The 12,846-nt window shown below is 40.8% G+C and overlaps 1 protein-coding gene across 4 annotated transcripts in view; it reads left to right on the top strand.

The window, feature by feature from the left end:
* The window catches only part of LOC127568755 (kelch domain-containing protein 1), an 85,439-nt gene that overhangs the window by 45,573 nt on the left and 27,020 nt on the right, over positions 1 to 12,846 (top strand). For 3 of the 4 annotated variants that reach the window (XM_052012904.1, XM_052012874.1, XM_052012894.1), the window contains 3 exons: positions 1,837 to 1,920; positions 3,422 to 3,502; positions 11,843 to 11,901. In XM_052012904.1, the coding sequence (XP_051868864.1) occupies positions 1,837 to 1,920; positions 3,422 to 3,502; positions 11,843 to 11,901 (224 nt within the window). The remainder of the gene's footprint in view (positions 1 to 1,836; positions 1,921 to 3,421; positions 3,503 to 11,842; positions 11,902 to 12,846) is intronic. The other variant, XM_052012885.1, reaches the window with a different exon arrangement.

Here is a 12,846-nt window from a genome sequence, read left to right as displayed (position 1 = left end):
TAAGTCAGAAAATGCTTCTATGCTGGAAAGCCCAATAAGAAGTTTGGATGTTTTTTTAATGTATCATTCTTCTAAACACTAGCAAGCATAGCTCCATTCTGCTTAATCTCATCTCGTAGGACAATCCAGCTCTTCCGCCCTGCCCATCCCTCCACACCCTAACACATACGTATACACACACGCATATGAAAGTTTGCTGCACTCCCTTTATTGCAAGTTTATCCATTGCTAGGTAGAGATTCCAGATGCATAGATTGTATTTCAGATGCAGTCTCACCAAAGCCCAACATAATTGCAGTAAGACTTTGCAGTAAAGGCCAACGTATTATTTGGCACCTTAATTGCTTGCCATAGCTACATTAAATTCTGGTGATTTGTGCATGAGCATATCTGAATTTTTCTGAATACCAGCAGCTTTCAGTTGTTCACCAAATTAAAAACTACTTTTATTTTCTTTCTACCAAAATAGAAGACTGTATTTTCCCACATTTGTATTCCATCTGCCATCACCTCACAATTGGTTTAGTCAGTTTAAGCCAATCGAAGTTTTCCAGTATTTCTCCTTATAGCTCACATTGCCACTCAGCTTAATATCATCAGCCAACTTGAATATTCTACACTATCCCTACATTGAAGGCAAAATTATCCATTTTGCTACCCTGCCTTATCTCGAATAGCTAAGTGGAGTTGATGCTATATTCAAATCAGCCATAATCTTATTAAATGGTGGAGCAAGTTTGAGAGGCTGAGTGGCTTATTCCTGCTTGCCTCACCTGAACCTATCCCATTTTCCACTCCCATCTCCTGAATTGAAGGTTGACCAGTTGAACAACTAATCAAATAGCTGTTAGCTAATCAAAAGGGAAAGCAAAGCTGCAAATCTGAAATTGTTGAAAATAGCTGGTCAGACAGCATTTGTGAAATAGAAACAGTTAATTTTTCAGGTCATTGTCCTTTCATCAGTTAGATTTTTACCATTAAGTTTATCCTTAGTTCAAAGTAGATGAGTATACATTGCCTAAACTGAAGTCTGTCATTGTTCTGCAATTTCACATTATGTATTGCTTTTGTCAGTACTCCTTACTATTCCAGTGAAAAGTTGAAGACCTGAAACATTATCTCAGTCTGATGCTACCTAACCTGCTGAGTATGTCCAGCATTTTCTGTCTTCATGTCTATTAGTTCAAGTTGAAGCTTGTGGAGTTGAAGGAATATTGTTGACCTGGCTAGGAAATTGGCTGAGCAAGAGGGAACAGTAGAAGCAATAAGAAGGTATTTAGATTGGCAGAATGTAACTAGTGGTCTCCCACAAGCATCCTTGTTAGAAAATTATCTATTCCACCCAATATCCTGTGTAGAAGCAAACCAGTTTTTCATTAGTCTGCCTTCTGGAAGATGAGAGAATTACATGTGGGAGCACTTGCAGTATCACAATAGGGACCTAGGAGTACAAGCACATAGTTTGTTGAAAGCGGCGTCACAGGTATACGGGTACATGGAGGGGCAGGGCTGAGAGGGATATGGGCCGAACACAATAAATTGGGACTAGCTGGGTGGGCACCATGGTTGGCATGGACTGATTGGGCCGAAGGGCCTGTATCTGTGGTGTATTGCTCTATGACTCTCTATAGTACATTTACAGTTCTTGTTAATATCTTGTCATATTATTGCATGACTGGTTGGTGGGAGATAAGGCTGTTTTGATAATCTGCTTACTTGGATCTCTGTAATGTTGAACCCAATGGAATAACTAACAGAATCCTAGTTTTTTTTTAGCAATGTTCTATATACCTAGATAATGTTTAAGAAATTAATCCTTAACTTATTTTTTTGAAGGAAGAAGAGATGTTCTGGGGTTGGAATTATGACATCCATGTCTTTGATCCCAGTTTGAATATCTGGTACCAGCCAACAATCAAGGTGTGTTGAAACTGAAATTTCACTTCATTAATATTCTCAAGTTTTGTGCTATATAATAAATGAGTAAACTCAGATTTTCAAATAATTGCAAAATGTGTGCTGAAATATTCTTTCTATTTTAGTTTTAATTTTTATACTCCTGAAATGTAGCTTTGTATGAATTGGAATTGGTTTATTAGTGTCACTTGTACTGAGGTATGTCTTGTGTTCATACAGATCAAATTCATTACACAGTTCATTGGGGTAGTACAAGGTAAAACAATACAGAATGCAGAATATAGTGTTACAGTTACAGAGAAGTACAGTGCAGGTAGACATAAGGTGCAAGGTCATAATGAGGTAGATTGTGAGGGCAAGAGTCCATTTTATCTTACTAGGGAACCATTCAATAGTCTTATAACAGCGGGATAGAAGCTGTCCTTGAGCCTGGTGGTACGTGCTTTCAGGCTTTCATATCTTGTGCCTGATGAGAGAGGGGAGAAGAGAGAATGTCCCGGATGGGTAGGGTGTTTGATTATGCTGGCTGCTTTACTGAGGCAGCAAGAAGTATAGACAGAGTCCATGGAGGGGAGGCTGGTTTCCATGATGTGCTGAGCTGTGTTCACAACTCTCTGCAGTTTCTTGCGGTCTTCGGCAGAGCAGTTGCTGTACCAATCCATGATGTATCCAGATAGGATGCTTTCTAGGGTGCATCAATAAAAATCGGTGAGTGTCAAAGGGGATGTGCAAAATTTCTTTAGCCTCCTGAGGAAGTAGAGGTGCTGATGAGCTTTCTTGACTGTGGCGCCTATGTGGTTGGACTAGGTCAGGCTGTTGGTGATGTTCGCTCTAGGAACTTGAAGCTTTCAACTCTCTTGACCTCATCACCATTGATGTAGATAGGTGCATGTGCACCGCCCCCACTTCCTGAAGTCAACGACCAGCTGTTTTGTTTTGCTGACATTGAGGGAAAGATTGTTGTCTTGACACCATGTCACTAAGCACTCTATCTCCTTCCAGTACTCCGAATCATCGTTAATTGAGATATGGCCCATTACAGTGATATCATCTGCAAATTTGTGGATGGAGTTAGAGCAGAATCTGGCCATGCAGTCATAAATGTATAGGGAGTAGAGTAGGGGCCTGAGGACGCAGCCTTGTTGGGGTATCAGCGTTGAGAATAACTGTGCTTGAGGTGTTGTTGCCTGTCCTTACTGATTGTGGTCTGTTGGTCAGGAAGTCAAGGATCCAGTTGCAAAGGGAAGTGTTGGTGACGAGTCTGCTTGGAATGATAGTATTGAAGGCAGAGCTGTAGTCTATAAATAATACAAAAAATCTTAGAAATCATTAAAATTTAGCCAGATGATTAATGAATAGACGATGCTTTCCATACACTTGATTTCCTCATATTTAAATGACTCGTCAAGGCAAGATGATGCAATTTTAACCATATGTAAGAATGCCTTTATTTAGGTTTTATCTGAATAATTATGGTATAACCTGAACTTTTGTTGTTTGATAGGGCACGTCTCCACGACCTCGAGCAGCTCATGCGTGTGCCACACTAGGAAATAAGGGTTATTTATTTGGAGGAAGGATACTGGTGAGTTGCTTATGTGTTTTCGACTGCCCAGATATGGTAAACATTGAAGACACAAAATTAGGAGGTGGTGTTGATAGTGAAGAAGGTTATTGTAGATTACAGGGGGATATTTATCAGTTAGGGAAGCGGATCAAGGATTGGAAAGTGGACCAATACAGATAAGTGTGAGGTGATGCATTTTGGAAAGTCAAACCAGTGTAGGACTTGTACTATGAATGGTGGGCACTAGGGAGTGTAATGGAACAAAGGGACATTGGAGTATAAGTGCATAGTTTGTTGAAAGTGATGTTGCAGGAGACAGGGTGGTGAAAAAGGCATTTAGCACACTGATCTTAATTAGTCAGGGCATTGAGTATAGGAGTTGGGATATTAGGTTACACTTGTATAAGTCGTTGGTGAAGCCACACCTGGAGTACTGTGTACAGTTTTGGTCGTGCTACTATAGAAACAGTGTGGTTAAACTGGAAAGTGCGCAGAGAAGATCTGTAAGGATGTTGCCAGGACTAGAGGGCCTGAGTTATAGGGAGAGGTTGGCCAGGCTAGGTCTTTATTCTTTGGAACGTAGGAGAATGAGAGGCATAGATAAGGTGGGTGGTAACAGTCTTTTCCCCAGGGTAGGGGAGAACCAAAACTAGGGGGCATAGATTTAGGGTGAGAGGGGAAAGATTTAAAAGGGACCTGAAGGGCAACTTTTTCATGCAAAGGGTGGTGAATGTATGGAATGAGCTGCCTGAGGACGTGGTTGAGGCAGGCACAGTAGTATCATTTAAGAAGCGTTTGGATGGGTACATTGAGCGGCAGGGCTTAGAGGGCTATGGGCTGAATGCAGGAAATTGGGCAATGCTGGGTGGGCACCATGGTTGGCATGGACTCATTGGGCTGAAGGGCCTGTATCCATTCTGTATTGCTCTGACTCTATTGATGTCCTTGCATGGCCAACTTGTGAAACTCAGTTGCACAAGATAAAGCAAGTTACAATTAAAAGAAAATTTAGTTTCAGGTATAATTTTATGTCTGTTAATTACTATGACCATAAATGTGTCAAAGTGTCATTAGAATAGACAAATGTTCTTTTGGAAGAATGCCACTATATTGATACATTTTTCCATTTAGTTAGAAAAAAGAAAATACTCACTAATGAAGTAAAATAGCATACCATCATGTTGTGATCAGTGTCTGAATCCATCAATTAGTTGATTAAACTTCCACTTCTTTCTGCCATTTGTGAGAACTCTTGGTGTTGTTTAGACCATCCATGACCTAGTTCCTGCCCTACCTAGCACAAATTATACATTTGGTAGTATCCTTAAGATAAACTATAAACTTGACCAGTGTGGAGCATTAACATCAACATCTACCACATTGTGAGCTTGTTCTCCTAACTGTAAAGAAGGGTTATGTGTCCAGACTTAAAATGCCCTATAAACTGAAACCTGCATCCATAGGAAGGGTGCCAGTTGATACTGTGCCTTACAGCTGTGTGTTACCCAATGACAAGATGGTCCAAATGACTGGAGATCAAGCTCTGCATGAATGTTAACGAAAACACATTGACGTGCATGCAAGCACCTATTTTGTCTCCTTTCTTTCCCAACTGCCATCACCTCTGTCCTGTACCCTTCCTCCACTACAGCCCTCAGAAAAACTTCAACATTTTTGTTGTCCATTTGGTTCAGTTGGTCAAACTTCAGGAGAGGTTTCAGATTGCAGCTGGATTCTGCCTCAAGTTGGCTAAGTGATTTCTCTCCAGAAATCACACACAGACATCTTCCATTCCCCAACGCTAAGTTCAGGATCTGAAATATCCAGGCGTTCATAGGCAACCTTTGTCATTGGCAGATCTGAATGTCACATTGCTATCATAACCTTAGAACTTGGATATTCTAACATGGATGTTACTACCCTAAGTGACACACTGCAGCCTGCAGATTCTCAGCTCAAAGAAAACTTGTCACTGTTTTGGGTCGAAACCCTGCATTTCCTCCCACAGATGCTGAGTTCTTCCAGCAGATTGTTTGTTGCTCTGGATTCCAGCATCGCGAGTCTCTTGTGTTTTTCAAAGAAAAAGATGGTGGGTACACTTGATCAGGAATGCTGTCCTCCATGGGTGAATTTTTCCATGAAAAATGAGCTAGTTTTTGTCCCAGTGCTTTCTCCCTGCGGGATAAACAAATGTTTCATAACCCTCCTGCTCACTCTAATGTAAACCCAGCATGCTGTGCTGCAACGCCGGAAGGGAGAGATGAGGCCAGGGATTTCTACAGCCTCAAGCCCTGGCCCATGTCCCAAAGGAAGATAAACTGAACTGATCTTCCTGAGTAACTTCATGGCCAGGATCAAAAAAGAATGCAAATCTTTGGAAAGGTATGCTTAGTGAGGAAGGAGTTGGGAAAGGTCAAATCCATTGGGATTGTCTCCTTGAGAAAACATTGTAATACAATCTTGTCATAACTAACACCCTGTTTCATCAAAAAGACCGGTGCAACGCATCATTGAAAATATTTGATCCAGCTCTGTCATTGTTGGATTATCTCTTCAATTGAGCGAGACTGCATGGACAGCCGTATCATCCACGTCATGAACTGGTGCTGAAGATTGCCAAACTGCTCACTGACTAATCTGCTCCATTATTTCCATCAGCCTGGCCCCAAAATAAAAACAGAAATACTGCCATTGGAAAATTAATGCTGGAGGTCTCAAAAATACTTCAAAGAAAGATTTTCTTGGACAGTACCTCAGAAAATCTGCTAACACTTGAACAACAGGAGCTGTGGTATGTTCACAGTGTCAAGACTGTCCTGAGGTCCACCAGAATTAGCATCTCCGAAGGAATTCTTGGCTTCTCTATCAGAAAACATCTGAACTGGTTTGATGGCATTCTTGGATTGGAAACTCCATCGGGCCTTTGCTTTTCGGTGGCTGAAGGTAGAAAGAACAGCTTTTACAGGCATCTCACAGTTGTGGTCTAATAAAAATAACTCTTGACCTGAAGAACAGATGGAAGGTGTGTAGGGTTACAGAGTATTTTTATGGTACTTCAAGGATGTTGATGCAGCTGATACCAAAATGTCCTTGCCCCACTAAACAAGTTAGACCTGATGGAAGTATAAATAAACACAAATAGAAATAGAACATTGGAATGTTCTCATGAAGGTGACATCCCTTCATTGACATCTATAGGATTGTAGCAGTTTTTGCAGTAAAGTCTATTTTAATACGAATAAATCAGAAAGGTATAAAGTCCTCTTAGCTCCAGATAGTGAAATAAGAAAATAGCTACAGGATTTAAAAGAGATAAAAGAAGTTCTAAGCTTATTTTTAAAGCAATTAACATCTGCAGGAATGCAAGGAGAGATGATGGGTTTTCAGCAAACAATCAGAAGAGGAAATATGGCTACAAGTGACATCTTTGGAAGGATGTAACATTAGTTGACTGAATCAAAGTGATGTTCTTTAATAGTGGGATACTTACCAGAAACAGGGTCTCATCTCCAATTTGTCAAGTAGTAATATCTAACTATTTATACATTGGTCAAGGAAATGCTCATTTGTCATGTATGACCTTAGAATTGGTTATATAGGTCAAATGTAACCATGCTTAGGATATAATTATCTGTGTATGAGTTATGATTTTAAGTCATCCTGGAGCACTCTGAGTGATTTCCTTGTATATGCTTGAACGTCCATCATTCTAGTCCCCAAGAAGTGTGTCCTGTCTCAATGACTATTGACCAGTAGCTCAAACATCGATTATAATGAAGTGCTTTAAGACATAAGCGCCAGCCTCCCAAACAATCTAGACCCCTTGCAACTTGCATACAGGAAAAACAGATCTACATAGAACACCATCTCCCTTGCACTACATTCAGCTCTGGATCACCTCGACAAGAAGAATATGTATGTCAGGATGCTATTTATTGATTACAGATCAGCCTTCAACACCCTAATACCTAATAAGCTAATTTCTAAACTCTTGGACCTTGGCTTTGGTGGAGGGGTCCAAGAGTGCAACTGACTTCTAGAACTTTATGACTGGCAGACCTCGGTTAGTATTGGTCATAACATTTCATCTACCTTGACCAATGAAACTGGTGCTTCCTAGGGTGTGCCTAGCCCCCTGCTCTCTACCGTTGACTGTGTGGCCAGATACAACACCAGCTTGACCTTTAAGTTCACCAATGTTATAGTCCTGTTATAGGCCAGATTAACAACAATAATGAGATGGAGTACAGGAAATCGCGAACCTTGTGTCATGATGTCAGAACGACAACCTAGCCCTTAATGTCAGTAAGACAAAAGAGCTTGTTGTTCACCCAAGGAAATGGGGAATGTCCTCGTCAATGGAGTCACTGTAGAGATGGTTGACAGCTTCACGTTCCTTGGTATCCATATCACCAGCAGCCTCACCTAGTTCCTCCATATTGATGCAGTGATCAAGAAAGCACATCAGTGTATGTACTTTCTTTGGCATCTGAGAAGATTCAGCTTGTCCACGAAGATTCTCTCTATCTTCTGCAGATGAGCTATAGAAAGTATACTTATGGTAAGGCAGCTACTCTACTCAAGAATGACGGAACCTGCAGAGAATGGAAAACACTGCCCAATCCATCACAGCCTTGCCACTTCCTTTCACCCAGTCCATCTTCATGGTGCTTTGCTTCAGGAAGGCTAATAGTATCATCAAGGATGGCTGCCACCCTGGCCATTCCCTTTTCTCTCTTCTACCTTCAGAGAGAAAATACAGGAGCTTGAAAGTCTGGATGACCAGACTCAAGAACTGCTTCTTCCCCACTGCTATCAGACTTCTGAAACAAACATCTCTTTCACATCCCCTTCACGGTGGTGCTTCCACATTTTCAGACCCTTAAGTCTACCTTTTTCAGTTATTATGTTGTTATCATTTTAGCATTACTTTTTCCACTCCATCAGATTGCACTATCTTTGCACCTTTCTGTTATTTTGTGTTTATTGCTGTATTTATTGTCATTATCATTACCATGTACACTGTTTACTCTGTGAACATCACACGAGCAAGGAATTTCATTGCTCCCTGGTGCATATTACAATAAACAACCTGAACCTGAGCTGGTGAACAAAGGAATTTGGGTCTCAACTGATTACTGCAGTTGAGGGGTAACTGAACTCCTTAAACAGTGGAACGAGTGCTGGAGATCCAGCAACCTGCTGATCTTGATTTTGTGTGGATTCTTCAACACCATCAAGATGCTTTACAACTCAGACACACAAGGTTCCAAGCCAATGATAACTAAGAACAGAGGGGAATCGTGGATAGAGAGGCAGTCAGCATCTACTGGAAGGGGTACTTTAAAGAAATCAAGCTCTGTCCATGTCACAGCGCAATATGCAGTCTAGTTTTGTCACCATCCCAGAACAAAAGGAGGTTGGAAAGCCATATGTCAATTGAAAAGCAAGGACTCCAAAACACAGAGTATCCCTGCTGAAGTCATAAAACCTGGCAGAGAGGAATTTCAAGCATGACGTCAGCCTCATTTGCCACATTGAAAAAGAGGAGGAATCCCAGGAGATCTTGGAGGTACTGTGATTGTGACCATCTTCAAAACAGGAGGCAACTCTGATCGTGGTAATTAGAGGCTGCTGTCTGCACAAGGAAAGTTATTGCAAGGGTCTTCCTCAAGTGTTGCATTTCACTGGCTGAAGAACTGCTCATCAAGTTGCTGTGTGAATTCTGTCCATCAATAGGCATGAACATCACTACGTAACAACTCTCAAGAAAAACAGTGAGCAGCATCCTTCACTAAAGAGCCTTTTTTAATTATAACTCTCAAAGGCTTTGACTTAGTTAATGTAGAGGCACTGACCTTGGAAATTTGTATGCATTCTACATCTGCTATTTTCATCAGTCCAGATGAAGGGTCTTGACCCAAAACGTCGACTGTCCATTTCCATTCACAGATGCTACCTGACTTGCTGAGTTCCTCCAGCATTTTGTTTGTTTCTCCAGATTCCAGCATCTGCTGTCTCTTGTATCTGTATCTGCTACCTGACGGCATGTAAGCTGTGATTCTAACCAGCGGATCTACCACAGACCCAATCCCAGTACAGACTGCATTCAAGCAAGGCAGTATTATCACTACAACCTTTTTTTCAATCTTTTGTGCCATGCTGTTATACCTCACATCTTAACATGCAAATATTTTCTTGCTAGAGTCGAACAAATCCACAGCACGAATGGGAGTACTTTAACCTTCATCACGTCCATTGGAGAACCAGGGTTACTTCACCTTCTGTCATTGAGCTGCTGTACGCCAATGACTCTTGTGTACATCCACATTGGGAGGCCAAGCTCCAAATTGTCATCAACTCATTCACTTAAACATTGGAGACCATGGACCTTGCACCAAACATTTGCAAAATCAATTCTCTCAATAGGCTTGATCCTGCTACACAACACTGCTGCAAAACAAGACCTTGGAAAAGGAGTTATATCTCTCCTCCAATGGTTCCCTTACTTATCAGATTCCAGTACTGGTAGCCTTTGTGCTGCTGCTTAACACCTTAATATCTGCTCAGGCTGATGAAGGGTCTCAACCTGAAACATCAACTGTTTATGTCCCTCCATAGATGCTGCCTGACCTGCTGAGTGCCTCCAGCATTTTATGTGTTGCTCCAGATTCCAGCATCTGCAAAATCTCTTGTCTCCAGCAGCTGTTCCCACCTTCACCCTCCCCTCACCCCACCTGACTCCATCTGCCTTTTTGTTTCCTTGTCTACTTCCACCTATTATCCACCTGCCTTTCTTCCAACTGTCTCTTTCTTCCCTACCTGGCTCCATCTGCCTGTCATGCTTCATAGCTCCTTGGTCCACCTATCACCTACTGGCCCCTGTTCACCCCTGCCCCTTTCATCTTTATACTGGTTATCTTCCCTCGTGTCCTCATAGAATTCTAAAGTTCTTGATTTCAGTCAATGTACATGGATTATCCCTGACCTAATAACTACTAACCTATAGTCTTTGTGCCACTTGATTGCATTCTATCATTATTAACCAACAACCTTGTTCCTTGGGAGGAAAAAAAGATTAATCGCAAGTAATGAGAATTTGAAACCACCAGTTATAAGATGCTGGAAAAACAGGGAATGCTGCCATTGACTTTAAATGCATTTCTTGTTTTATAGTATTTTCTATCCAGCCTTTATTCCATTTGCTGTCATTATTGAGGAGAGGGACCAAAAAGGTTGCCTTGAAATGGTGTAGCAAGTGGGGGCAGGGAATAAGAAAGGAGATTGATAGGGATAGATTGCTGATTGTTTACACACAATCTCTGTGCATCACAGCAGCTTAATGGGTGTAAAAAGGAATAAAGTTTGACAGCACCAGGAATCATGACATAAGGGTTGAATTTTAAGGTTCCACTGATTGGCAAGATAGTTCAGCTGCATGTAGATGAGTTTTGTTTGGTGGCTTACTGACCAAACTGAAGTGCAGTACTTATCTGAGTACCTAGAGTATGTAAGTGTGAGAATGGAAGTGTGTAGTATCTTCACATCAGCACCCTAGATGGTTTGAAAGCTTGCTGATTATTTTAATCTGTATTTTGGCTTGGCCATGAACTTAAGTAGGTGGTCATAATAGTTCATTACAGGGTATGCTGCCATTGGATTGTAGTGGATTTTTTCTCCAGAGAATTTAATGTAGAGTGTTATGGTTGCCAGGTGGTTTGTGAAGTGGAATGCTATGATATGGATTTTACCAGGCCTGGCCACAGCCTCCACTTCTGGGCGACCACTGCAGTTAGATGTGTGGTTAGGGGTTCTGCCAGGTCTCTGAAATTATTTGCCCATGTTGCAACTTGTCACATCAGCATAGGCACATTTCTTCAGTGATGTGGTAGGCAAATCGCTTGAATGGATGTTGTAGACCATGGGAATGAGGACACGTCCTTGGGTGTTGAAGATTATGGTGTGTTGATCTTATCCTTGAAGACTTGGGTGATTAGGCCACTTAATACAAATGAAATCCTTCTCAGCATGTGAATGTGATAACCTGGATCAAACAATGGAACAATACCATGCTCTCACCAATTTGATAGATGTTTTGAAATAGACTGAAAATGCCATACAGTGGTTTATGAACCTTGAGCTCAATATCCTGTACTAGCCATATGGATGATGATTACAATAGGTAAAGGAAATTAGAGTCTTATCTACAGATTGAATTGATGTGGTTGTGCCCCATCTGTATTTTATTGCTGTGATTGACAATTTGTGGTATCTTAGAAAAGTTGGGGTCTAAATCTCTCATGCATTTAAATTGATATGCAAGATATATCTGTTTAACATAATTTATTTGATTTTTAGGAAACAAGAATTAATGATTTGCATTGCTTGGACTTAGACACATGGACATGGTCTGGAGAGTAAGTAGTTTTATAAAACACGTACCGAGTACAATAGTAGTGAAACTTCTTTAAAGTTTACTTTTGTTTCTATTGTTGCCACTGTAGATGATTTAATTTTGATCTTGAAATAACTAATTATGCTCTTCGTGTTTGAAGCATTGCAAGGAAATTGAGTATGATGGCCCATATGTTGTTATCACTCTTCATATTATTGTTTCTGACTTGTCTACATTAATCAAATTTGTCTTGTACTTGAATACAAGGATATCACTAATGCTATGTTTCCATCATTCTATACTAATTGATATGGTATTTCACTTTCTGAAGCTTTAATACACTGTTCATTATATTTGTGAGTCAACTCATCCTAGACGCAAGCTCTTTTATCATTATCCCAGATTGTCTGCTGACCTCTCTTGTTTAGCTATTTAACAGTAATCTTGAATGGCTGGATGAAAGTCTGATCAAAAGTTTGCCGTCTACATAAATTTATTCCAGTGTACTGTATTTTAGAAAGGAACCATTAAAATATATAATTCAATGAAATATGTATATAGCTTCAGTACGACTTCAGTATCTGGAATTGACAGGAGTCGGGGGCAGGTCAAGGCAGAAACTAGGCTGGATTATGATTATGCAGTCTGCATCAAGGTTTCCCAAATTCATATGTGGCAGCAGAAACCCTAGTCATTAGAAATCTTTTGCCTAGGTGTACATGAAACTCGGGTGTTTAGTGCTGCAGGCAGATGTAAAACCCACTGAGAATAGAAGGCGAGCAGAGGTGGGAGGCTGGGCCTGAATCCTAAATATAATCACTTTAAATCCTTTCTCTTTTGTAAATTGAGGCATCTGCTAAAAGATTACCTTGGCAGGTAGCCCTACTTCCAACTTTGGCTGTGAAAGGTTTTCAGGATTCATCGTGACAAACCATGTCATCTGGAGCTCAGTTGATGTTCAGACTTT

Source organism: Pristis pectinata, chromosome 1 (assembly GCF_009764475.1).
Source record: "Pristis pectinata isolate sPriPec2 chromosome 1, sPriPec2.1.pri, whole genome shotgun sequence".
Taxonomy (NCBI): Eukaryota; Metazoa; Chordata; class Chondrichthyes; order Rhinopristiformes; family Pristidae; genus Pristis; species Pristis pectinata.
Note: the sequence above shows the minus strand (reverse complement) of the source record. Positions and strands in the feature narration are given on the sequence as shown.